Source organism: Geotrypetes seraphini, chromosome 3 (genome assembly GCF_902459505.1).
Source record: "Geotrypetes seraphini chromosome 3, aGeoSer1.1, whole genome shotgun sequence".
NCBI classification, from domain to species: Eukaryota; Metazoa; Chordata; class Amphibia; order Gymnophiona; family Dermophiidae; genus Geotrypetes; species Geotrypetes seraphini.
The window spans coordinates 48,421,786-48,449,496 of NC_047086.1; the positions used below are offsets into that span (position 1 = coordinate 48,421,786).

Here is a 27,711-nt window from a genome sequence, read left to right on the forward strand (position 1 = left end):
GCCTCATTACATCCTTGCGGTAATGAGGCCTCCAGAATTGTACGCAGTATTCCAGATGAGGCCTCACCATGGATCTATACAATGGCATAATGACTTCAGGCTTGCGGCTGACGAAACTCCTACGTATACATCCTATGATCTGCCTAGCCTAGTTTCTATAGAATTTTGTGTGTCTAACGGCCTCTTTTACAAAGCCGCGCTAGCGGCTGCTCTGCGCTAACGGCCCCGAAGCCCATAGAGAATTAAAGGGCTTCGGGGCTGTTTCCGTGTGGCAGCTGGTAGCGCGGCTTTGTAAAAAAGGCTGTAAGTGCTTTGTAAATGGACCCCTGAGTGTCTAAGGGCAGAATGCCTAAATTTATACTCAAAATTTCACGAAGCTCCTATGTGTAGTGAGCATAAAAAGTAGTGGCAACAGACACAGATTTAGGGTGAAGAAGAAAAATGCAGGCTTATAGGTTAGGGTCATACATCTAGGAAAATGAGTGGCAGGCCTAAATTAAACTTTTTTAAACGCCTAAATTAAGACAAATTTTCAGCTCATTAGGTTCCCAAGTCTGGCTGAAATTAAGACACAATTTTAGAACCCTAACACCATTTTACTAAGCCATGATAAAAGTTTCTACCGCTGCCCAGAGTGCTAAATGCTCCGACGCTCATAGGAATTCTGTGAGCATCGGAACATTTAGTGCTTTGGGCTATGGTAGAAACTTTTACTGTGGCTTAGAGTATAAAAAAAAAAATAAAAAGGCGGGGGAGGGGGTGTTAGTGGTGGTAAATCTAGGATCTCAGGAGGTAAATATTCAGCTGGTGGTAGTCGGCATTTTTGTGACCGATGGTGACGTTATTCCTAGATATTCAATGCTGGGCCATTTATGGTTAGTTAACACTTATGTGTTAAGCGCAATACAGTGTTCCCCCCGCGAATTGGCGTTTCGCGAATCACGGACTCACTAATTCGTGGTATGCTCCGACCGCCTCTTCCTGTACTAAAGTCGGGCTACACCAATCAGGAGCTGTGTGTCAAAGCAGCTCCTGATTGGTGTAGCCTTACTCTAGTAACAAGAAGAGTGATTTTCTGCACCCGCCGACACTCCAGCTGCCGTCTCCTGCCTTCTGACAGGTGAAAAACCGCATTCACGTTTTTTTTTTAAAATTCGCGGTGGTTGTGACATTAGACGGCCTAAAGCTCCTACATAGGTGCAATTCTGGCACGTATTACGTAGGCACTTCAATGTTGCGCGTTTTTGCCATTTTAAACAGCGTTTGTTAATTAACATAGGCGCCGTTTCTAGAATTTCCCCCTAACTGGTTAAGTGCCGTTGAAATCCACGGTTTGCTCCAGAAGACTCCTGACCATTTAAATCTCTTTGAATATCGACCCCTCGGTTTTTTCTGAACATCAGGCCCTAATATAGTTTATATTTATATTGCTGATTTAAAAGACAAAACATTAATAAAGATTTCTGAAGAGAAGGATTTGCGAGATCTATGGAAAATACTGAACTCACCTTTTTTTTTTTTTGCAACAGGTACATAGATTTTAAAACCATAATCTGTTTGCAGTTATACATATTATGCAACATGGTAATGGTTGCTCTACTCAGGCAGCTGAGTTTCAGTGCAACACAGGAAAAACCATATTGTCTAAAATATAGTACTCCAGAGAATTCACTGGTACAGACAGGAACTCTTTATTTAAATGGAGGAAAGGAGAAAGTAACAGACTTTTTTAAAATGTGTGCTGCCAGAAAAACAAGATCTGTCAGGGTTTCAGGCAGTACCATAACTTCACAAAGTGTTTAAAATGTTATGTTATGCTTCTCTTGGCAGACTGAGTCCTGATAGTAAGCACCCATTTTTCGTGCATGTAATTTAACACTGTTATTGCTGCAGAAATGAAGGTTAATTGTACCACATGCTGTTTAATTAATGTCCTCTCTTAACCAAATTTCTTAGGAGAGGTGTGTAGAGTCCAAGAAACACAGCAATGTGAATTGTTTCACCAGATACACTTGGAAATAGCCAGGCAAAGAATATGCATGTGCATTTTGTGACTTCTAAGCTAATTTTTTTTTTTTTTTTTAAATAATGAAACAATTTGTTCTTTGTTGATCAAGCCTAGATCTGTATTTTCTGTGCAGAACAGGAACAGACTTTTTAAACCCTCAGGTACTGTATGTGGAATAGTTATTCCCAAGTCTACAATGCTGGATCAGTTACGAGGAGAATTACATTGAAACCACATTATCTTTCAACTGTGATGAATGTGGCTTGAATTGAGATGGTTTCCATAGAAAGACGAGAAGCCGTGATGCGAAGGCGACAGAAAATGTGTGTCTGGTAACGCAATTTTCAGGAACGCAAAAAAACCCAATGCTTTCTTAATGGCCTGTGATATAATTGTTTAAACACTTGTGATTTTCTATTTTGTGTACAGCTTGCGACTGAGGTATCTGGAAGTGTTGAATTTTTATTGTTTATTCATTTATTGTTTTTCCTTTCCAGCCAATGATATTTGAAATAATGGGAATTTTTGCATGGAATGGCACCTGTATATATGTGTTTTTATTTGTTCTTTCCTCATCCCCCAATATGAGTGTATCCGTGTTTCTTTCTTTACATCCTCTCTCTTTTCTAATCTTAAGACGTGCACCTTTCTGCACCATCTGCAGTCATTCCTCTTTTGGATACAATGCAAATAACATAATATATTTTTTTTTTTACTGAAGTATGTTCACAGTGCCATGGAGTACGATGCTGGTTGCATGACGACTGTTATCTTCCGCTAAATTGTACCCTAGTTTAGGATATAATCAGCACACTGGCACGTTCGTATATCAAAGGCCCAGGAAAAAATAATAGAAACATAATTTTAGACTCTTTGAAAAATGATTATATACTCCATTTCATTACGATAATAAACTCTGTGCACAGAGAAGTATCAGAGCTGGAGTAATGTATTTTGTGAATACAATACACATTTGTCAAGATCCCTAAATCCATTGATTCCTCGTAGTTTAGGATCAAGATCAGAGATTGCCACACTGTCAGACAGCATAAGTTAGGACCTGTCTCTTACAAAGGAAAGACCCTCTGCACAGTTAGTTAATGAAATCTACCGAGAATGAAGGATGATGGTGTATAAATTCCAAATCCATCAGTTGGCATAATAAAAGATACCGTGAAGGGCAACTCTGTAGGCTTGGGCTATATGCCAAGTAGAACTGAGATCAAACGGTCAAAACAAATAGGTTCCTAGTTTAGAAAGAACTTTCATTTCTCCATGCCAGTGGTAAAAAAGCCTTTAGAAAACCAGACAGGTTAGAACAGGCAAATCAGTGGGAGAGGAAGGACACAGTTAAATGTCTTCCCCATGTCCTTCTCGTTTACACGACAGGTACCGAATGCATAACCAGAGCAGCGGCTGATATTGTTTTACTGGTGGATGGCTCGTGGAGTATTGGTCGACCAAACTTCAAATCGGTCCGAAGCTTTATTGCCAATGTTGTTAATGTCTTTGACATTGCTCCCGACAAAGTACAGATTGGTGAGTGTTGACATAACCGCTATGCTCTATATAGCATACAAATACCATTCTCAATGAACGATGGGCGATCTGACTAACGTATGAATGTTTTGCAGCTCTTACCCAGTATAGTGGAGATCCCAGGACAGAGTGGCACTTAAACGCATACAAAACCAAAAAGAGTTTACTGGATGCAGTGGCAAATCTACCCTACAAGGGGGGCAACACTCTTACAGGTAATGAATGTCATGCTATTCCCGCTCCTTAGTTAAACTGTGTATGTCTGATTTGTAACCCGTTCTGGGCTCCTTTGGGAGGATGGGCTAAATAACCAAATAAATACATGTGGGAGTGTGTGGCACAGTGGTTAGAGCTACAGCCTCAGCACCCTGAGGTTGTGGGTTCAAACCCCCATGCCGCTCCTTGTGACCCTGGGCAAGTCACTTAATCCCCCCATTGCCCCAGGTACATTAGAAAGAGTGTGAGCCCACTGGGACAGATAAGGAAAAATGCATGAGTACCTGAATGTAAACCACTTAGGATATAAGTGGGATATACTGTAAATACTTAAAAATAGAAATAAATAAAATAAAGAATATAGCCATTGGTTTGATGTGCAATGTCTGATCTTGTCCTTTCACGTATCATGGAGTGATAGTATTCTTTCTTTGTGTTATGTCAGGGATGGCTTTGAAATTCATCCTGGAGAACAACTTCAAAGAAGAGGTAGGCATGAGACCTAAAGCCCGCAAAATCGGAGTCCTTATCACTGATGGCAAATCACAAGATGACATTATCATTCCATCAACCAATCTGCGTGAACAAGGGATAGAACTTTATGCCATTGGTAAGCGTACATTCATACGGACTTTCTCTCTGAAGTCCTTCTCTGCTCCTGATTTCACAGCTTTGCAGACCTTTGAGAGAAATTTTTAAAATATGCATACGGTTGGGGTAGGAGGGAAGAGAAGGTTCTTGAATAAATTACCCGAGTTTGTCCACCAAGCCCCATCCCTTCCCTTGTTTAAAAGCAGACTGAAAACCCACCTTTTTTGATATAGCCTTCAATCCGTAACCCTACTCCCCACTGCCCACCAACCCAGCCAGCTGATTAACCGTTCCCCTTAACTGTATCCATGACAAAAAATATAACATCAAACCAAGGCATGCACTATTTCAGTGCTCCTTTAAAATTGGGGGGTGGGGAGATTTTTATGGCTATTTTTGCTGCAATTTGTTTATTCTTCTGTACAAACTAATGTGAAAATAGTTAGAATACCTGAATAGAGAGAAATGTAAACTGCATGGATCCCTACAGATAGTTTGTCTGTCTTATCTGTTTAGAGTTTAAGCTCTTTCAAGCAGGGACTGTCTTCCTCTTCTTTGTGACTCTGTACAGCGCTGCATGCGTCTGGTAGCGTTATAGAAATAATTAATGGTGGTAGTAGTGGTTTGCCACTTTGTTGATTGGAAGGCAGCACCCTAGAACTCCTAGCACCTCTCATTTCAGCTTAATGGTTTATGGTTTATTGGTGCCTGATATCACATTTTCCAATGTAGGGATCCATGCAGTTTACATTTCTCTCTATTCAGGTATTCTAACTATTTTCACATTAGTTTGTACAGAAGAATAAACAAATTGCAGCAAAAATAGCCATAAAAATCTCCCCACCCCCCAATTTTAAAGGAGCACTGAAATAGTGCATGCCTTGGTTTGATGTTATTTTTTTTCTTGTGGCTTTAAATTGCATTACCTGGGATGATCCAATATTTAGTTGCCAGTGATAAAAGACAACTTGGGAGTTTACTCTGAGCTCCTACACGCTGCTTTCTGTCCTCCTCCAGCTCTAATAGCTTTCCAGGATCTGGAAGTCTGCTTGTAAAAGTTGGCAGTCTGTTTGGCAGAGCAGATAAAAGCTGGACATGAGATTTTTTGCAGACTTTAAGAAATTAATTTTATAATGGGGTACCTACTTAAATGCTATTTTATAAAGGCCCACAGGTGCCTGAGGCCCCCTTTTACGAAGGCAATTAGCATGGACCGGCGCGGAAACTGCGCCGAGGCCCTTGAAATCCCTGTGAGCTTCGGTGCAGTTGCCGCATGGCACGCGCTAACGCCGCTTAGTAAAAAGGGGTCTATGTCTAAATAAAATGCTAGCGAAAGCAGAAGAAATTGGAGCTACCTTGTAGGTACAGGGAGTTAGAGCTGGGACGTGTCGAAGTGGAAGATGATATTTTCTTTCTCAAGGGACCCTCGGCCACAAGAGGGCACCCGCTCAAACTCAGGGGCGGAAAATTTCATGGCGACACCAGAAAGTATTTCTTCACAGAGAGAGTGGTTGATCATTGGAACAAGCTTCCAGTGCAGGTGATCGAGGCAGACAGCGTGCCAGACTTTAAGAATAAATGGGATACCCATGTGGGATCCCTACGAGGGTCAAGATAAGGAAATTGGGTCATTAGGGCATAGACAGGGGGTGGGTAAGCAGAGTGGGCAGACTTGATGGGCTGTAGCCCTTTTCTGCCGTCATCTTCTATGTTTCTATGACTCTATAAAACAGCACTCAGATTTCAGTGCCAATATGTTGGCGCTATGATTTTGTAAAGGGCAGGTGCCTTTTATAGAATTGTGCCTTTTAAAGAATTACATTACATTACATTACATTAGTGATTTCTATTCCGCCATTACCTTGCGGTTCAAGGCGGAGTTGTGCTTAGTGCTGATTATTGTGCCTATCCGTAGACACAGGACATATGGCTGCTGAAACCTGGTATAAATGTTAGTGCCCAAGTCTTGTTTGCTGTTAGCATCTATGTCAAATCAGTTTGACGTTCCTATGTTGGTGTTTGCATATTGTTTTTAACTCTCTGCACTTGAGTGCATGTTTCTTAAATCCTGTGTGTTGATAGAGATTTCATTGTCTGCTGTAATATGTTTATGCTGAGTGCCTTTAAAAATTCTTGTCTAATGCACTTCTCTTGCTCATGTTTATCTTTAAAGGTATTAAAAACGCAGATGAAAGTGAATTGAAACAGATCGGTTCAGATCCAGATGAAACCCACGTTTTTAACGTAGCAGACTTCTCCTTCCTCACTACCATTGTGGATGACCTGACCATCAACCTCTGTAATAGCGTAAAAGGCTCTGGTAGGTTGTTCTTTTCCACTCTACCTCACTCGTTACAGATTTAATGAGCTCTGTTAAAGTGTCTAGTTTTCTGAGTTCCTCTCTCTTAAGGGAGAAATGAGCCGTTCCATCTATGAAGCGTATTGAGGGAATTTAAGATGCTTCCCTTAACTTTCAAATTAAGTGATCTCCATCCTTTTGGACTTCAGAAAGGAACACATCTCCTTATTACATTTTTCTTTATTTAAATCCACCTTTTCTTTTTTGAAATCTTGGATCCAAATATCGACCCTTCCCCAGATCCCAACGCTCTATCTATCTTTTTTTAAAAATAAACTTTATTGATTTTCAAATCTAGAACAGTGCTTACAAAATATATGTATACAATTATCATCAGAGATAGCACTTACAATCCATCAGATATTAATACAAGATAATTATCCCCACCCTCCCTCCCACCCTAGTTTGAGAACCAAAAGAAAAGCAGTAAATTATACATGAAATTAAAATCCCAGACATTTGTTAAGTATATAACCCCCCTCCCTCCCACCCATCCTGGATATGCAATCTAAAAGGGAAAATAAAGGCTTAATTCAATTTAATCAGAATGAACAAAATTAGTCAATGGACCCCATGTTAATTTAAACTGCTTATTATGGCACGATGTTTCCAAATTAATTCTCTCATATTTATAATATAAGCATAAAGATTTTTTTAATTATTATTATTAAAAAATAATAATAAAAAAAATCTTTATGCTTATATTATAAATTAATTCTCTCATATTTATAATATAAGCATAAAGATTCCCACCAAAAGGTAAAATAGAGTCTGTCCCAATAACTCTATAACTATCTATCAACCTTGTGAGCTCCCAATTCTTTTTGTAAACCGCCTAGAACTGAAAGGTATTGGCGGGATAGAAAACATTAATGTAATGTAAGTGTATAGTTAATTATGTTGGCAATATTTTTATCTTTTGACGTTAATGACTGCCACTATATATTTCTTTCTGTACAAGTATATACTTGATAATAAAATATAAATATAAAAAGGGAGAAATGATATAGATATCAATTAACTGGTCATGCTCCTTTCCTTTCCACTTTTACCGTTCTATTTGTGTTCAGCCGTTCCATTGTAAAAATTGAGAAGCTATAATACCAAAAGCAGTAACAAACACGTAACTGCGAAAAAAATATCCCTAGTCGTTATGAAGGCAGTTCTACATACAAATCAGTGGCGTAGCATGCCATCTTGGGTGGGTTCTTCCACCCTCCCCCTCCCAGATTTATAAAATATAGGTATTTTTTAGTCTTCTCATCTCCCCCTTCCCCCACACATGGAATTGTAGCTGCCCCTCTCTCTATTACCCCCCCCCCACCCGTGTACCTCAGCAACTCATTTTCACTGCCTGCACGGCCCTGCAGGCTTTTTCCTCTGCCATGTCCCACCCTCTCTGCCATCACTTTGTTTCCTCGCTGGTTGGACACGGTGGAGAGAAAACCTGCCATGGCCATGAAGGCAGTGAAAATGAATTGCCTGGGACACGGCTGAGATACACCAGGGAGGAGCACATACCGGACTGGCAAAGTAAAGGAGGAGAGGCGTGAGGTGCTACTGGGCGGGCCTATGCTCATCCAGGCCCACCTGTACCTATGCCATTAATATAGGTGCCTACAGGGTGCCTGATTGGAGCATAGTCTATAAAGGGAAGAAGGTGCCTACTTTCCTTTTTAGAATACCAACACGACTGAGCAAATTTACAGTATCAGGAAATTCTATAAGAGACGCCTACTGTTAGGTGCCTAAATTAGGGCATCTTTTACAAAGCCACATTAAGCTTTTTTATTGTTGGCCAAGGCAGTATGAGCTCTGACACTCATAGAATTCCTATGAGCATCAGAGCTAATACTGCCGCAGCTGGCAATATAAAAGCCTAACGCTTTAACAAGCTCATAATTGAAAAAATAAAATAAAATTTAGTTGGGAGCTAAGCACAATTCTACAAAAGATAGGTGCCTATGAGGGGCATAATCAAAAAACACGTCTAAGTCCGTTTTGGGCCTGTCGCTAGTCGCCCAAAGTCGGACATGCCCAAAGTCGGACATTCTCGACATTTTTTTCCCAAAATTCGTCAACTTGTACAACCAGCCATTTGATCATCCAGACTGCTACGTTGTCTATTTTTATACCCCATTCTTGTCCAAATTATCGTCCAAGTCAAAATTGCCTAGAACAAGACCTTTTGGAGGTGGGCGGGGTCAGCAAAGTGATGGACTGGACATCCAGACATGGCACCAGAGTAGTGGGGCACTTTACAGAGCACTGCTGCGAACATCACAAAAACAGTCCTAATAAACATCTCACCACATCTCCCTTATAGGTCATGGCGAGCCCCTGCAAACACCCCAAAATCTACTAGACCCACCTGTCTTCCACCCCAATAGCCCTTATGGCTGCAGGTGCCACCTATATGGCAATACAATAGTGTTGAGGGGAGGTGCACATGTTTCACCATGAATGCAATGGTTAGAGTAGCTTATGGGCCTGGGTCCTCCTCACTATGGTTAAGTAGCCCACTCCCCAGACCACTTAAGCCACCTCTGTGCAGTTTTATTAGGCTTTCCTATGCCAGGTGCTGATGTTCTGAAGGCAGATATTTATGTTTTTATTCTGATTTTTATGGCAGTGTGTGTGTTGGGGGGGCAGTGATCACTGGAGGAGTGTATGGGGATCTGTACTTTGTGTCTGAGGTGGTTATTTAGTCACTTTGGATACCTTTTTGCCACTTAGACCTGTTTTTAGATGGCCTAAGTTACTAAGTATAAGCTCCATCTAGGCAGTCTGGTTAAACTTTCAGTTATACTTCCAATACGACTAAGTCTAGGTCGGTCCACGTCCCACCCAAATCCTGCCCTTGCCATTCCTCCTAAAACTCCCCTTTCAGTTCTGGGTGTACAGTAGCACTGAAAAGGCCTAAGCTGTTTTTAGATACGTCTAAACCTGTTTCGAATATCGTCACTTGGATGACTTAAGAACATAAGAACATAAGAAGTTGCCTCTGCTGAGTCAGACCAGAGGTCCATCGCGCCCAGCAGTCCGCACCCGCGGCGGCCCATCAGGCCCATGACCTGTACGGTGATCATCTGAACCCTTAAATCCCCTTGGTCTCTATCTAAACTCTCTCTATATCCCATCTCTACCTCTATCTGTATCCCTCAATACCCCTATCTTTCAGGAATTTATCTAATCCTTCTTTAAAACCCTGGAGTGTACTCTGTCCTATCACAGCCTCTGGCAGTGTGTTCCATGTGTCCACCACCCTCTGAGTGAAAAAGAACTTCCTAGCATTGGTTCTAAACCTGTCCCCTTTTAGCTTCTCCGAGTGCCCCCTTGTACTTGTGGGCCCCATTAGTCTGAAGAATCTATTTCTGTCTACCTTCTCGATACCTCTCATGATCTTGAAAGTCACTATCATGTCTCCTCTGAGTCTCCGCTTTTCCAGGGAAAAGAGCCCCAGCCTTTCTAACCTGTCTGCATATGAAAGGTTTTCCATGCCTTTTATCATTTTCGTCGCTCTTCTCTGGACCCTCTCAAGCATCGCCATGTCCTTCTTGAGGTACGGCGACCAATACTGGACAATATTGTCTTTTAGATTGTCCAAGTACTGATTTAGGCCGGTTTTTAGATGTATTTGTTTTTTGATTATGAGCATCTATGTGTGTTTAGGGGTAGAGAAAAATTTAGGTGGCGCTAGGCGCAATTCTCTAAAGGACTTAGGCACCTATAATATAGGCCTTTAAGTTTTAAGTTAAGCACCATTTTGTAATGGGCGCCTAAGTGTGATTGACATGCAATAGGCCCCTAGCTTTAGGCGCCCATTACAGAATCTGGCCCTATATGTCTATGCAGTTAGGCATGCGCCCTTGCCCCGGTTTAGAGAGCTAGTAGAGATGCTCGCACCTAAATGTTTTCAACATCCGAGAGCTATGCAGCCATTTAAAGTTAAGTTCTAATCACTTCAGGGCCATTTTATAAAGGTTTTCTCTCACATATTGGCCAGAATGTGAGTGTAAAATGTTTCTTTATAAAATTAAGCCAATGTACCAAATCATTTGATGAGAAGAATGTGCATACTTGTGTGCAACGTTGGTTTGTTCAGAGCACAGTTTGGGCAGGGTCTAGGCAGAGATGCTATTTGCATGCATTCTTTAGAAAATATATTTATGTATTTAAAAATATATTACCCACTTAAACCTAAGCGGTTCACGAAATCATCAAAATAAACAATATAACAACAAATAAATTACATTTATCTAAAAGTTCTCCAAAATAAAAAAAATACATCTTTCAGGAAAAAGCTTCTACAAATACTTACACCAGCTCTGGAGCCGCTGTAAATATATATGGATTAATTTTATCTCCAAATTCTGCAGGATTTTTGAGGGAATGTTCTAAAGTCACAAAATAGACAACCTCTAGCCTCTCCACCTAGGAGACCTATATAATTACTCTCCACATCCATGACATAAGAACCTTCAATTCATGCTAAGTAAATGGCCTATCCCTTCTACCTACATTTCTCTACTGTTTCAAAGTTTCTAGTTTGTTAACCATGGGTTTACTTGCTCAAGTGGTTAACATATTTTTTTCTTTCATTTCTTTAGGTGATGTGGAACCTCCTACCAATCTAGTTACTTCAGAGCCAACTCCTCGGTCTTTCAGGGTAACTTGGGTTCCACCTACTCTAAGTGTGGATAGATACAAGATTGAATACTATTCCATTCCTGGAGGCCGACCACAAGAGGTTTGTTTTATTAATGATAAACAGAAAGCTTTTTCGGCACATACAGATTTCTTAGAGGTCTCACAATGATATGATTACTGCTGAAGATTATTGACAAGGGTCACTTGAGACTACGCTTGATGCTTCCACAAGGGCTATGAACAGAATCATAGTTAAACACATTTCATGTCTATCATTTCTAAAGTGCTGTAGAAGTCCTTGCGTTCCCGTTGGAAAGGTGATTTGGAGGGATGAACCCCCCCAAACAGTGGCGTACCAAGGGGAGAGTGGGGGGGGGGAAAATCCGCCCCGGGTGCATGCTCCAAGGGGGTGCACAGCCAATCGGATCCAGAACTAGAGAATGTGTCCATCGTGGCTATGGGGACAAGGCCAATCACCACCCCGTGGAGCGGTGAATGGCCTTCCCTGCAGTTAAGGGAGGGAACACGCGCAGTCATCTATCATGCTCCTTCCCTCCTTACTGCCGCTGCCGAGTTGAAATTGAAACAGCTCCCTATCTCCCTCCCTGCCCTTTCGTGGCCGTGAGACTAAATTGCCTTCTTACAGCAGCCAGAGCGTTGAAGCTGCGTGTGGCTGCCGTAAAGGTCATCTCTGACGCCACCGGAAGTTGCATCAGAGACGACCTTTACGGCAGCCATATGCAACCACAACGCTCCGGCTGCTGTAAGAAAGCAGTTTAGACATCGTCGGCCACGGGGCAGGGAGTTTTGTTGCACCGGGTCTGTTGTCCGGGGGGGTGGGTGTTAAAGCGCCACGAAGGTAAGGGACAGGGAGGAGGAAATGTGGGGTGGAGAGGAAAAGACGCTGAAGGGAAATGGGTAAAACAGAGTGGGGATAAGGACGCTGAAAGCACATGGGGAAGACAAAAGGGGAGAAGGACGTTGAAAGCACATGAGGATGACGGAGGAGAAGGACGCTGAAAGCACATGGGGAAGACAGGGGGAGAAGGACGCTGAAAGCACATGGGGAAGACAGAGTGGGGAGAAGATGCTGAATGGAAATGGGGAACAGAGAGTGGGGAGAAGATGCTGAAGAGAAGTGAGGAGAAGACGCTGCAGGGAAATGGGAAAGAGAGAGTGGGGAGAAGACGCTGAAGGGAAATGGGGAAGAGAGAGTGAGGAGAAGGACGCTGAAAGGACATGGGGAAGACAGAGTGGGAGAAGACACTGAAGGGAAATGGGGAAGAGAGAGTGGGGAGAAGATGCTGGCAGGGAAGAAGACAGAGATGCCAGACTATGGGGGGAGCGGAGGGAAGAAGGGTGCCAGACCAATTTGGAAGAGGGGAGAAAGGGAGAGGCACAGTAACAGAAATGGAAGATGCAGAGAGAAGAGAGACAGTGGATGGAAGGAATTGAATGAAAAGATGAGGAAAGCAGAAACCAGACAACAAAGGTAGAAAAAAAAATTCTATTTCTTTTTCTTTTTTTTGCTTCAGGATAAAGTAGTATATTAGTTGTGTTGATAAAAATTTATAAACAAAGCCCTGCCAGCTGAACATCTCTTTCTCCAGTTCAGCAGCCAAAACTTTGATTTATAAGGAAGGAATAAGTTAAATATTGCAGTACTGAGGGTTGTATGGTTGCTGCGGGGACGGTGACAGGGATGGCAGTGACAGTGACGGGGCGGTGAATGGGATGGCGGTGACGGTGAGGGGGCGGTGAAGGGGCCGGTGGGCTGGGGAAGGTGCAGTGATGGGGACAGATTTTTTCCCCGTGTCATTCTCTATCCGGATCCTCCCGTGCTGCTCCAAACGGCACCTCAGCGTGGTTGCCGTACTTATAACAGAGCAGAGTCGGCAGCTGCGCTGAAGTGAACAAAGGTCCCGCGATGATTGCGCCATCTACCGCCTCTGTTCCGGAAGAGGTAAGTGACATGGGGAGGGGCGGCAGCTGCAGTCATCGCGGGATCGTGCCGCAACTCCCTGTGTCTGCTGGCCCAGCCCCCTCCGACATCACTTACCTCTTCCATCCAGAGCAGAAGCAGTCATCGCGGGACCTTGCTGATTTGGGATGGAGAAAGAAAGGAGCATAGTAGGCTGGTGAAGGGAGAGAAAGGAGGTCAGGGTGGTATGTAAACATGGTGAAGGGTGAGAAAGGGGGATCAGGGTGTAATGGAAGGGTGTGGAGGGTGAGAAAGGGGGGTGAGGGTGGTATGGAATAATAGTGAAGGGTTAGAAAGGGGGTCAGGGTGTTATGGAAGGGTGTGGAGGGTGAGAAAGGGGGGTCAGGGTGGTATGGAATCATGGTGAAGGGTGAGAAAGGGGGTCAGGGTGGTATGGAAGGGTGTGGAGGGTAAGAAAGGGAGTCAGAGTGGTATGGAATCATGGTGAAGGGTGAGAAAAGGGGTCAGGGTATGGAATCATGGTGAAGGGTGAGAAAAGGGGTCAGGGTGGTATGGAAGCGTGGTGGAGGGAGAGAAAGGGGCAGATGCTGATGAAATTGTGGGGAAAGAGACATAAGGGGGAAGGATACTGCATGGAATTAGGTTGGAGGGAGAGAAAGGGGGCAGATGCTGATGGAAGTGGGGGGGATGGGAGAGGAGAGAGTGAAATACCAGACCATGGGGGTGTGGGAGAGGGAAGAAGAGGAGAGGAGAGAGATACCAGACTACTGGAGGAGGGTAGGGAAGAAGATGGATGCCAGACCAATGGGGGTGATGGGAGAGATGGAAGGGGGAGGCATAAAGTTTCTGGAAGGTGAATAGAAAGAGAGAAGATGCCATATAGAAGGGGCAGAGAGAGGGTAGACAGTGGATGAAAGGAAGAGAGTGACAAAAAGATGAGGAAAGCAGACACCAGAGAAGACAAGGTAGAAAAAAAATTCTATTAATTTTTTATTTTTTGCTTTAGGTGAGATGCATCACTGTTTCTGTGATGTTGCATTGTATGCAGAGTCCAGCTTCTTGGTGCTTCAGTTTATCCTTTGTCTACGTATTTTTATTCTATCTCTCCATTTACAAAACTGTAGAGCGTGTTTTAGTGTTGGCATCTGAGCTGTTACCACCGTGGCTAAAAACCACACTAGAGTTTTGTAAAAGGGGGAGGGGTTAGTTTGTGATTACATACTACATGTTCTATGTATTCAAAAAGACATGGTTTTCTGTTAGGATTGATCTGTACTAGTCTGGCTTGTTTAGTTTTACAATGGGTTTATTGATGTACTGCTCACTGCAGTATGTAAGATGCTGCCTTTTCCTAGGTATTCATGTGTGACGTTACTAACATGTGTGCTTGTTACTAAAAATCATGTTTTTCATACAGATTGGGGGGGGTCGAAAAATGATGGGCCCTGGGTGTCACATATGCTAGGTACACCACTGCCCCCAAGTACACTTAATTGTTCTGTTTCCGTTAAGTTATCAGAGTTCGGGAGTGTTTAGTGTATGAGTCCCCCCCCCACACACTCCTAACGGGAGCGCGAAGACTTGTACATATAGTACGAGAATTCCCTCCCCCCTGCACCCTCACAACACTAACGTAATGGGTTTTAAAGCGGCGGGACTGGTGGAGCACATACGTCCTGCGCTCAATTGATGGGTCACCCTAATGACTGGTATGTCAATTCAGAGCGGTTTGCATGAGCTTCTGTAAAAGGTGTTAAAGTACTTGAGCTTCTGTGGAGGTGTTATAATACAGAGTTACAAAGAGCTTCTGCAAGGTGTTACAATACATGGGCTGTATACAGAGTTACAGGGGCTTCTGTAGCGGTGTTACAATACAGAGTTATTAATACCAGCATAATTATGGCATAATCAATCAATCATCCTACTTATGTTATCGGCACATCGATCATCTTACTGTCCATTGTGGTATCACATATTTTGACATTTACAGACATCTATCTTTTGGCTAGGTAACTGTGAGTCGATCAGAGACAACTAAAGTCTTGACTGACCTGAAGCCTGAAACGGAATACATGGTGAAAGTATATTCTGTGGTGGAAGGTGAAAGCAGTGAACCTCTGCAAGGCACAGAAACAACGTGTAAGTTATATTAAATTTCACCCCTGTGAAATATATTCTTGCTTAATACAGTTAAGGCCTTTTTACCAAGTTGTAGTAAGCATTAATGGGTCTTTACTGCAGCTTAAAATGGCAAACTGTGGGACATGCTGAAGTGTCCCATGATACTTTTGACATATGTGCATCTATCTTCTTCCCTTCCCTCCCCTCCCCTCCTCCAATGGTCTGGCATCTCTCTCCTCTCCTTTCCTTCCCTTTCCCACACCCCCATGGTCTGGCATTTCACTCTCTCCTCTCCTTTATCTTTTCTTCCCTCATCTTCCTTCTCAATTTATTTTCTGCATGTGTCTAGATTAAGTTCTTACTACCCTTTCATCAATTTCCCTTTTCACTGTCTGCCTACAGCTTGCCACCTCTTTCCCTCACCTCCTCCAGTATTTCACTAACTCAGTCTTCTTCCTCCCCATTATGTGCCCTTTTTTTATTTATCTCATCCTTTCCTCATGTGCCCTCTTTCTCTACCCCTTTCATCCAGCATCTTCTCCTCTCTCCACTTTCTTCCTGCATCTGCTCCCCTCTTTCTCTCTTTCCTCACTACTTCCATCCAGCATCTGCTCCCTTCTCTCTCCCATCCGCACATCCATCCAGCATAGGCTCCCCCTCTACCCTCCCCACTAACAACCAATGTCTGCCCTTTCTCTCTCTCCATTCACCCCTCTTCCATCAGCATTTGCCCCTTGTCTATCCCTTCCCTCCACTTTCATCAACATCTACCCCCTTTCTTTCCCTCCAACCCAATTCCATCTAGTATCCTCCCCCTTATGCACTGCAAACAATTCCATCATAATCTGCCCCTTTCTCTCCCTCCACCAACCTTCCATACCAGTATCCTGCTCCCTTCTCTCCCCCTCCACCCCTTCCCTCTCTCTCCACTCCCCTTTCCCTGCAAACAATTCCATCATAATCTGCCCCTTTCTCTCCCTCCACCACCCTTCCATACCAGTATCCTGCTCCCTTCTCTCCCCCTCCACCCCTTCCCTCACTCTCCACTACCCTTTCATACAAGTATCCTGCTCCTTTCTCTCTCCCTCAATCCCATTGCCATGCAATAAGGTTCCGCGATGACTGCAGCTGTTGGTTCTGCTCTGGAACAAGTAAGTGATGTTGGAGTGGGTGGACTGCGGCTGCCGGTCCACCCCCTCTTATGTCACTTATTTTGGAGCAGAGCCGTCATGTGCAGTCATGGCGGGACCTTGCTGCACCCCCCAATGGCTGCCGACTCTGCTCTGGAACAAGTAAGTGACATTGGGGCAGAGGGGGTGGACCAACAGCCACGGGGAGGTAGGTCCCGCAGCAGAGTAGGGCGGGAAGTTCTGGACCTGGTGTGCTGGCTGTACAGCCCCTTGGGACGTGCACCTGGGGTGGACCGCTCCCCCACCCCGCCCTTGGTACGCCACTGACTAAACAACATTAAAACAAAATCAGTTCTAAGTAAAAAATACTTTAAAAATCTGGCCTTACATAACTTGCAATAAGGTTAAAGATCAGACTTTATATGAAGATCCAAAGGAAGCTTTTTTCCAAAGTAATGTGTTAAAGCATTTTGCAGCAATTTGGCTGTCAGCATGCACTTACTGTGTGTTATTTATTTATTTTTGTCATTTGTTGGGGGAAGTATGTCATGGGTGAGTTATGGGCATGGAAGTGTTATCCAGTTAGTGTATTCTAGAGAGTTACACAGGGATAGAAATGTTTTCTATCCCTGCCCATCTTGAATGGAATCTAACCCATATCCACCCATACCTGCTAAGATTCATTCCATCCCCACAATATTCATTCATTCAATTTTCTATACCATTCTCCCAGGAGATCTCAGAATGGTTTACATGAGTTTATTCAGGTGCTCAAGCATTTTTCCGTTTGTCCTGGTGGGCTCACAATCTATCTAATGTACCTGGGGCAATGGAGGGATTAAGTGACTTGCCCAGAGTCACAAGGAGCAGTGTGGGTTTGAACCCACAACCCCAGGGTGCTGAGGCTGAAGCTTTTAACCACTGCGCCACACTCTCCATCCCCACCTCTACCTGCAAGTTTAGATGCTGTTATTCACTTGCAGCCCTCTATATCCTTCCAACCCCTCCCGAGGTTTTTTTGGGATGGTATTTACTATTCAACCAATGAATGGCAAGTCTGAGTCTGGCAATGTAGCTGCCTCTTTGGGCATTCCTGGTCTCATCCTGGTTCTCCAAGTCCATTCCAAGCCTTATCAGAGATTTTCACTAGACTCCCATGGGAATCTCGCAGTCCCCATTGCCATGCAGATCTCTAATGCATTCACATTAGTATTAAAATGGAAAACAGTAATTAGTAAATAAAGAGAGAGGCAGAAATAGAAAGAAATAAAGGAACTATGGACCAGATTTGCTGGAAAAAAATCAGTGCCCATTGCTATTCTACAGAGGGCAGAATAAAGCATAGTGCCGATTCCTAAGCCCAGTTTTGGGTGCCAGGTCTCATACCTTCTGAAACCAGGTGTAATTCCTGCAGTATTCTGTAACACTGCGTGTAAATTTCTGCCCACACCACTCCCATTGACATGCCCCCTTGTGGGTTGCATGCTGTGGGATTTGGGCAAGCAGTTTTATGGAATAGCATGTAGTAAGATGCACACGCAAATCCAAATTAGCACCAATTAGCATGAATAATTGATTATTAGTGGCCAATTATTGATGTTAAATGGCTTGCTCCAGTTGTGCCCAAATGTGGGTGCGCACATCTGTGCTCCCTTTATGGAATCTGGGACTAAGTGACTGAACTAAGTGCATAGTTTCACTTTCTATTTCTGCACATTTGTTTTTCTCCAGTACCAATTCCTGCAGTCAGAAACTTGGATGTTCATGACGTCGGAACAAGCAGCATGCGACTGAGATGGGACCCGGCAACTGGAGCTACTGGCTATTTGCTGTTATATGACCCTGTTAATGCCACAGTGCCAGCATCAGTGAAAGAGGTACGGAGCGTTACACATTTAAGGGTCAATCTTCCAAGCTAGTTATCCGGGCAACAGGATAAACTCACACGCCCAGTGCCCGGATAATGCTGCTGAATGCCATGTCTGATTGCCTTGGCACTGGGCACTGGATGGGCAGGGCAGAGGTTGCCAGAGAGTGGATCTAAATTGGAGTTGACACTTATCTGGGCACTGCTGATATTCAATGCTTCAGCAACTCTCTGAGCAATTTAGCACAACCAACTACCTACACTACATTGTCCAGCTAGCTCTCCAGGTTCTGAATATCAGTGGTACTTGCAGTGGCGTGGCGAGGATGAGCGGCGCCCGGGGTCTCGGAAGTGACGTTGGAGAGAGCGCTGAAGCCGACGCGGGCAGCAAGTTGGTGGCTGCTCACGTTGATATTAAAAAGGTATGGTGGAAGGGAAGGGGCGTGTGCGGGGCAGGGGGAGGAGTAGATGGGGGGAGGAGGAAGGGTGCTGGCGCACTGAGCAAGACCGCCCCTACGCCCCCCCCCCCTTACTCAGCACTAGTATCTGACTATGGCCTAGCGCTGAATATCTGAGAACGTAGAAACACGTGATGGACTGCTTTTGAAACAACCCTGACCACTGCCGATTAAATATTACCCCTTTAGATTTAGTTTTATTTGTTCCAGTATCCAAAAACAAATTGTACTTTTACATGCTTTCTTACTTATATTGTAAGATTACTTTGCCAGTTATGGGAGAATGAATAACTTAGCATTTATTTTGGCTCTGATTCTATAAATGACGCCTATAGTTAGGCACCTAGATCAGTGCGCCTAGCCAATCTAATGTTATTGTTGTTAGGTGCCCTCAACTTGAGTTTGAGTCCTAGCGATTTGATGAGTTAAAGATCCATAACGAAGTTGGTCAAGTGCAAGTCCAACGAGGTCTTCCAGGGTCGTCCCCCATTGTAGTTGTCAACGTGTCCAGCTGCCTAGTTGCAGGTTGCCCTCTTCGCCTAGTTCCTTCGATCTTCCCAAACATGATGTCCTTCTCCCAGTGATCTCTCTCTTCTATCAGTGTGACCAAAATAAGATACAGTTGTAACTTTTCATCATGTGGGCTTCAAGCGAAACATCTGGCCTGATCTCTTCCCAAATCGATTTGTTAGGTCTCCTGGAGGTCCACAGCACGCATATCTAAGTACCTAACTTAATTGTTTAAAAAGCTTAATTGGCACTTTAATTAATAAATAGCACCTCATAATTGGATGGTAGGCGCCTACCTTGGTAGTTGCCTAGTCCAAGGTGCCTACCAGAAAGCAGGTGTGGCTAGGGGGGGGGGGCATCGTGGGTGTGTTTCTCAAGTAGGTTCCTGTTTTGGACTTAGGCACCAGCAGGAGCCTAACTTAGGTGCTCTCATTTAGGCAAAGAAAACCCTGGCATAAATAGAGTGTGCCTAAGGTTAGGATGCCTATTGACACCTACAGTAAGCCCACTTTAAACTATGCCTAACTTTTTTTTTTTTTAAATATTTTTATTCAAAAAGCAAACAGACAGCAACAATATGAATCGTGCTTAGCAATGTGCTCTTCAGGGCCTAAATTTTAGGCACCATTTATAGAATCAGGCATATAATAGAGGTGACAGGCATGCAAATCTACCTCATGCATATTCATTAGAGATATCTTGAAAACTTGAGTGACTGGGAGTTCCCCAGGACAGGTTTAAGAACCACTGATGTACTAATTGTAAAGCCCTAACACAATAAATATCTTGCAGCAAGAGATTTACCTAAAATGGAGGTAGTATATACAAATAAATCTCATTGTGGATATCTTGAAAACCTGACTAGCAAGGGGATTCTCCAGTTCCGAGCTGCAAAACACTACCATTCAGCATGCATTTATCTATTTATAATTTTTATATACCACGTAAGAACTAAACGGTTCACATGAGTTATGACAAACTAAAATCTTAAAATCAACAGGAGAGAATTACCGTATTTGCCGGCGTATAAGACGACTGGGCGTATAAGACGACCCCCCAACTTTTAGTTAAAATATAGAGTTTTGTTATATACTCGCCGTATAAGACTACCCCTTCTTCCGCACACCTTCTCTACCGCCCCGGGTGCAGCACAGCCGGCCAGGTCCCCTTACTTTTGTGGCACTTCCCCGACCGACCGATAACAGCCTGGGTCCGACAAACCTCCCTGCCCTTAACCGCGAATCTAAATTACCTTCTTACAGCTGCTGTAAGAAGGTAATTTAGATTTGCGGCTACAGGGCAGGGAGGATTGTCGGACCCGGGCTGTTATCGGTCGGTCGGGGAAGTGCCACAAAAGTAAGGGAACCTGGCCGGCTGTGCTGCAACCGGGGCGGGGCAGCCGCCCCTCTCCCTTGGTAGCCACTCGAACCGCGAGGCTACTCTCCTTCTCCTTATCTGCCCTGCCTGCAGCACAGAGCCGAACGGAAGTCTTCCCGACGTCAGCGCTGACGTCGGAGGGAGGGAGGGCTTTGTTTAAGCTTTGTTTAAGCCCTCCCTCCCCTCCGACGTCAGCGCTGACGTCGGGAAGACTTCCGTTCGGCTCTGTGCTGCAAGCAGAGAAGGTAGGGAGAAGAAGAGCCGCGTACATCCAGAAGACTGAGCATCCAGCCCCGCAGGAGCCCCGCGACCCTCGGAGGCGTCCCCATGGGATCCCCGCGACCCTAGGGGGCGTCCCCACGGGATCCCCGCGACCCTAGGGGCGTCCCCGTGCAGCTCTCTAAACAGTACCCGGCGTATAAGACGACCCCCGACTTTGGGGAGGATTTTAAGGTACTGAAAAGTCGTCTTATACGCCGGCAAATACGGTATTTTTTCTTTTCCAAAGAACTGTTGAGTCTTAAGAATGTGGTGACAAACAATTGGGTTTTTAGCTGTTTCTTGAATTGAAACCGATCAATACATTGTTGGAACTGACCCATCAAAACATTCCACGTCTTAACACCAGCTATGCAGAATATCATTGCTCTGGTGTCTGCATAGTAACCTTGCTTCCTTGCGTTGAACATAAGAACATAAGAATAGCCTTACTGGGTCAGACCAATGGTCCATCAAGCCCAGTAACCTGCTCTAACGGAGGTCAATCCAGGTCCCTAGTACCTGGCCAAAACCCGAGGAGTAGCAAAATTCCATGCTACCAATCTAAGGCAAGCAGTGGCTTCCCTCATGTCTTTCTCAATAACAGACTAAGGACTTTTTCTTCAGGAAATTGTCCAAATCTTTCTTAAAACCAGCTACGCTATCTGCTCTTACCACAATCTCTGGCAACATGTTCCAGAGTTTAACTATTCTCAGAGTGAAAAAATATTTTCTCCTATTGGTTTTAAAAGTATTTCCCTGCAATGTCCCCTAGTCTTTCTAATTTTTGATGGAGTGAAAAATCGATCCACTTGTACTCATTCTACTCCACTCAGGATTTTGTAGACTTCAATCATATCTCCCCTCAGCCGTCTCTTTTCCAAGCTGAACAGCCTTAACCTTTTTAGTTTTTCCTCATACAAGAGGAGTTCCATCCCCTTTATCATCTTGGCCGCTCTTCTTTGAGCCTTTTCTAGTGCCGCTATATCTTTCTTGAGATAAGGAGACCAGAATTGAACACAGTACTCAAGGTGATGTCGCACAGGAGCATTCTTGGTCTTGTTAACCATCCATTTTTTAAATAATTCCTAGCATCCTGTTTGCTTTTTTGGCCACCGCTGCTCATTGGGCGGAAGGTTTCCTCGTATTTTGTTGGGTGCTAACCTCCAAGGTGGACCCTTGAAAAGTCATCTGCATTAACCCAAATGCACAAGCGTCTAGGTTTAGCCCTCTCTCCATAAAAAAATAGAATGGAGTTGAGTGGATAAGGAGTAATCTCATGCTTTGTCAAAGAGCAGGGGAGAAATAATAAAAAAAAATAAAAACCAGCATGGAATTGTTAATGTTAACGGTTTCTCTTTATAGTTCATAACACATAGCTGTTTCTTCTTGTTAGGCTAACAAAAACTTGAGCACACAATTAGATCTAAACTCTATTTCAAAAATATAATCAGATCTTAACTCTCTCTTTAAAATCTATCTATATATATAAAATCGGAGGTATGTATGTGTGTATGTATGTGTGTATGTGCCGTGATCACGCAAAAACGGCTTGACCGATTTGAACGAAACTTGGTATGCAGATCCCTCACTACCTGGGATGATATGTTCTGGGGGTCTCGCGGCCCACCTGCACACGTGGGCGGAGCTACAAACAGAAAATCAGATTTCACCCATTCATGTCAATGGAAAAAATGTAAAAAGCTGCCATTCTCACAGTAATTCAAAAACGGCTTCACCGATTTGAACGAAACTTGGTATGCAGATCCCTCACTACCTGGGGTGATATGTTCTGGGGGTCTCGCGGCCTACCTGCACACGTGGGCGGAGCTACAAACAGAAATTCAGATGTCACCCATTCATGTCAATGGAAAAAATGTAAAAAGCTGCCATTCTCACAGTTATTCAAAAACGGCTTGACCGATTTGAACGAAACTTGGTATGCAGATCCCTCACTACCTGGGGTGATATGTTCTGGGGGTCTCGCGGCCCACCTGCACACGTGGGCGGAGCTACAAACAGAAATTCAGATTTCACCCATTCATGTCAATGGAAAAAATGTAAAAAGCTGCCATTCTCACTATAATTCAAAAACGGCTTGACCGATTTGAACAAAACTTGGTATGCAGATCCCTCACTACCTGGGGTGATATGTTCTGGGGGTCTCGCGGCCCACCTGCACACGTGGGCGGAGCTACAAACAGAAAATCAGATTTCACCCATTCATGTCAATGGAAAAAATGTAAAAAGCTGCCATTCTCACAGTAACTCAAAAACGGCTTGACCGATTTGAACGAAACTTGGTATGCAGATCCCTCACTACCTGGGGTGATATGTTCTGGGGGTCTCGCGGCCCACCTGCACACGTGGGCGGAGCTACAAACAGAAAATCAGATTTCACCCATTCATGTCAATGGAAAAAATGTAAAAAGCTGCCATTCTCACTGTAATTCAAAAACGGCTTGACCGATTTGAACGAAACTTGGTATGCAGATCCCTCACTACCTGGGGTGATATGTTCTGGGGGTCTCGCGGCCCACCTGCACACGTGGGCGGAGCTACAAACAGAAAATCAGATTTCACCCATTCATGTCAATGGAAAATATGTAAAAAGCTGCCATTCTCACAGTAATTCAAAAACGGCTTGACCGATTTGAACGAAATTTGGTATGCAGATCCCTTACTACCTGGGGTGATATGTTCTGGGGGTCTCGCGGCCCACCTGCACACGTGGGCGGAGCTACAAACAGAAAATCAGATTTCACCCATTCATGTCAATGGAAAAAATGTAAAAAGCTGCCATTCTCACAGTAATTCCAAAACGGCTTGACCGATTTGAACGAAACTTGGTATGCAGATCCCTCACTACCTGGGGTGATATGTTCTGGGGGTCTCGCGGCCCACCTGCACACGTGGGCGGAGCTACAAACAGAAAATCAGATTTCACCCATTCATGTCAATGGAAAAAATGTAAAAAGCTGCCATTCTCACAGTAACTCAAAAACGGCTTGCCCGATTTGAACGAAACTTGGTATGCAGATCCCTCACTACCTGGGGTGATATGTTTTGGGGGTCTCGCGGCCCACCTGCACACGTGGGCGGAGCTACAAACAGAAAATCAGATTTCACCCATTCATGTCAATGGAAAAAATGTAAAAAGCTGCCATTCTCACAGTAATTCAAAAACGGCTTGACCGATTTGAACGAAACTTGGTATGCAGATCCCTCACTACCTGGTGTGATATGTTCTGGGGGTCTCGCGGCCCACAACTCTATGTTGCTTGCTCAAGGGTGGGTTCACCCAAGAATTTATATGTTCTTGCTCCAGGAGGTAAAACTAAAATTGTTGTTTATAATCACGTTTTGCGTTAGTTGTATTGTATTCATTTTGTCAAATATTTCACATTATAATTTGAATATTGTACTTTTTATTAAGCTGTAAAACAATAATTTCATTCACCACTATAAAGTATCTTTATTTGAATCCATTTACAGTGTTATTGCTATAATTAAATACCCGTGCAACGCCGGGGCATCAGCTAGTGCTCTATAAAATTTAATAAGCAGACCCTCCCCCCTCCCAAGTTGGAGATGAACCCCAGATATAGGGAGCTCCATTTGAGGTTATCCTCTGGATATCTGTTAATTGTACCTCTTTCGGAGGAGAGAACCGCAAAGGAACTGATGACCCAAGGGTCATAGAGATTGCATAATATATTTGTTAATTGTATTTTATTAAGTACCGTTCTCTCCTGATATTCGCAGGGGTTCAGTTCCAGGAACCTCCGCGAATGTTGAAAAACCACAAATATGGTTTTTAGCTTGGGAGACAGGAGAGGGCAGCCAGAGCGCCGGCGAATGAAGGAAATCACTTGCGGTATGCTCCGACCGCCTCTTCCTGCACTAAATTCGGGCCTCACCAATTAGGAGCTGCTTTGATACGCAGCTCCTGATTGGTGAGGCCCAACTTTAGTGCAGGAAGAGGCGGTCGGAGCATACCGCGAGTGATATCCTTCACTCGCCGGTGCTCCGGCTGCCCTCTCCTGCCTCTCTGGCTGCCCTCCCTTACCCGGTCATTCGTGGTCGGAAAATACCGCAAATGACCGGGGGAGCACTGTAAACTGAAAATATCCCAGACAGTGTTTTAAAAAGTTACACCATGAGATAAACATAAGTCTGAAATCAATTGGAAGCCAATGAATTTTTGCCATAAGAAGCTTCATGCAGTCTTTAGAATTGCTCTCTGTAACGAGGCAGGCTGCTGCATTCTGCAGATATTAGAGTCAGGTACACTCGTAGAAAGTGAATTACAATAATCTAGACAAAAAAGGAAAACAGAAACCATCATCATCTGATCTTTCTTTAATACATGAAAGTTGCTATAGGTAAGTACATCGAAAGGCTTTTACGTTATATAAATAAAGATTTATGTTATGTTATGTTTTAATGTATCTGTGTTCAAACACCTGTCATATGCCCCCTTTTTACTAAACCACGATAGCGTTTTTTAGTGCAGGAAGCTGCGCTGAATGCCCTGCGCTGCTCCCGACGCTCATAGGAACTTTATGAGCATGGGGAGCAGCGCGGGGCGTTCAGCGCTAAAAAATGCTATTGCGGTTACGTAAAGGGGGGATAATTAATTTAAAACACTTGTATCTCGCATATCCCCAAAATCTGTACATAAATTAATAAGCAAACATAACAAAACAAGACATCTATCTCTAACCAAAATAAAATCATAAAATTACATTAAAGCTTTAACTGCACAGACCACAATTCCATCCCATCTTCTATTTCCAAAAGCTTCCAGAAAAAAGTAAGCCTTCAGTGACTTTAGTATAACTGATCAAAGTCTACGTTCTACTAGAGTTAAAACGTTGCCAAATCATTTTTGTCTCTGTCAGCAAGATTTCTGAGGTGACTATGCAGCCATATTTCTGGAGATGTTTGGGCGTCAGCATATTTATTATGCTGCCGAGCCATTCAGTCAGCTCCTCCCAGGAAATTCAACTCTGTGCCCTGGAGATGTACGCCTGAGCTTAATTGTTTTCACACCTCTGATTTTTGCAAAATAGAGGGAACCAGGAACATACTGTGCTCTCTGGTTTTGAAATATAGTACATAGAAAACCCGATTCATTGACACTGTTTCAAAAATTTGCAGCCCAGGCCATGGTACACCCCTAACCAGTCAGGTGTTCAGCATATCCACGATGAATGTGCTTGAGATTGATTTATATATACTGCCTCCATGTATGCAGTTCTGTATCAGGGATATTGATTGTGGATACCCTGGAAACCAAACTGTTATCGGTATGTCCCAGCAACTGGGAACAGAACCAATGCCTTAGACCAGTGTCTGGCAAACTATTTCCAGCCGCGGCGCACTAAACAGGTGGCCGCGGCTCGAGGACACCCAGAGGTGCGCAGGCATCGAGGTGATGACATCACGAGCACGCATGATGTCTGCGCGAAGACCCTGTAGACGGGGCCTTAAGCCAGCAGTAGGGGGTGTGTGTCAACAGGAGAGGTGCGGAGAGCAGTAGAAATGCCGGGGATAAGGAGAAGCACAGGATACATACAGGAAGTGCCTCGCTCCACGAAAGGCACATCCTGTAGGCGCCGGTGAATCTCCTCCTCGCCAGCTTTTCACGGCACACTTCAAATCTCGTGTGCCACGGCACACAGTTTGCGTTCCACTGCCTTAGACAGACTGGATGAAAAGCCTTAATGAATCAGAACTATTATGCTATAATTTTCTCAATCATATTCATCATGAAATTGCAAATGCCAATACAGGAAAATCATTGACCTTTACCATTTTTTTTGTTATTTTAACCAACAGCATTTCTTTTATTTACAGCTGCGCTTTGACGGTTCAGTAACTAATGTACAGCTGCAAGACCTGCTTCCTAACACAGAGTACACTTTAACTATATATGCACTTTATGATGACCTCACGAGTGATCCTCTCACCTCTCAGGAAGTAACTTGTAAGATTTCTTTTCATTGTTTTCATTCTTGTGAATTTGTCATAGTGATTACGCAGGCAAGGCGACTGAAGTCCTCCTTAAAGCCACAGAGTAGAGAAATAATGGGTGGCAGCCTTGAAACTCGCACATGCTGATTTGCTAATGAGCCTCAGAACTGTGGGGTTTTTTTGTTTTGGGTTTTTTTTTAATCTTTATTAATTTTCAAAACTAATACAAAGAGCCATGACTTTTACAAACATTAATAATCAACATAAGCACTTAAATTCCATCAATAATAATACAAAGAAAAAATATCCCACCCCACCCTTTCAACAGTTCAATCAAAAAATAAACCAACAAAATACCCCCCCATCCACCCACCCCATCCTAGACAGAAATTAAATAAAGACAATTATGTCGAATTAACAAAGGATGTCAACGGGCCCCATACCAATTTAAATACTTTGTTATGCTCTATCATATCCGCATTCATCTTTTCATATTTATAGCCTAAACATAAATAGTAGGAGTCCTCAACTCAGTTCTCAGGACAACCCTATCCAATTGGATTCTTGTGATATCCTCTATATCAGTGGTCTCAAACTCGCAGTCCGGGGGCCACATGTGGCCCGCCAGGTGCTATTTTGAGGCCCTCGGTATGTTTATCATTATCACAAAAATAAAACAGTTTCTTGATCACATCTCTTTAGCTAT

The 27,711-nt window shown here is 43.7% G+C and overlaps 1 protein-coding gene across 3 annotated transcripts in view; it reads left to right on the top strand.

Moving 5' to 3' along the window:
- COL12A1 (collagen type XII alpha 1 chain) overlaps nt 1-27,711 on the top strand; it is a 413,394-nt gene that overhangs the window by 175,615 nt on the left and 210,068 nt on the right. For all 3 annotated transcript variants that reach the window (XM_033936132.1, XM_033936135.1, XM_033936133.1), the window contains 8 exons: nt 3,398-3,547; nt 3,643-3,762; nt 4,209-4,373; nt 6,528-6,674; nt 11,324-11,463; nt 15,315-15,444; nt 18,288-18,433; nt 26,889-27,018. In XM_033936132.1, coding sequence (XP_033792023.1) covers nt 3,398-3,547; nt 3,643-3,762; nt 4,209-4,373; nt 6,528-6,674; nt 11,324-11,463; nt 15,315-15,444; nt 18,288-18,433; nt 26,889-27,018 — 1,128 coding nt within the window. The remainder of the gene's footprint in view (nt 1-3,397; nt 3,548-3,642; nt 3,763-4,208; nt 4,374-6,527; nt 6,675-11,323; nt 11,464-15,314; nt 15,445-18,287; nt 18,434-26,888; nt 27,019-27,711) is intronic.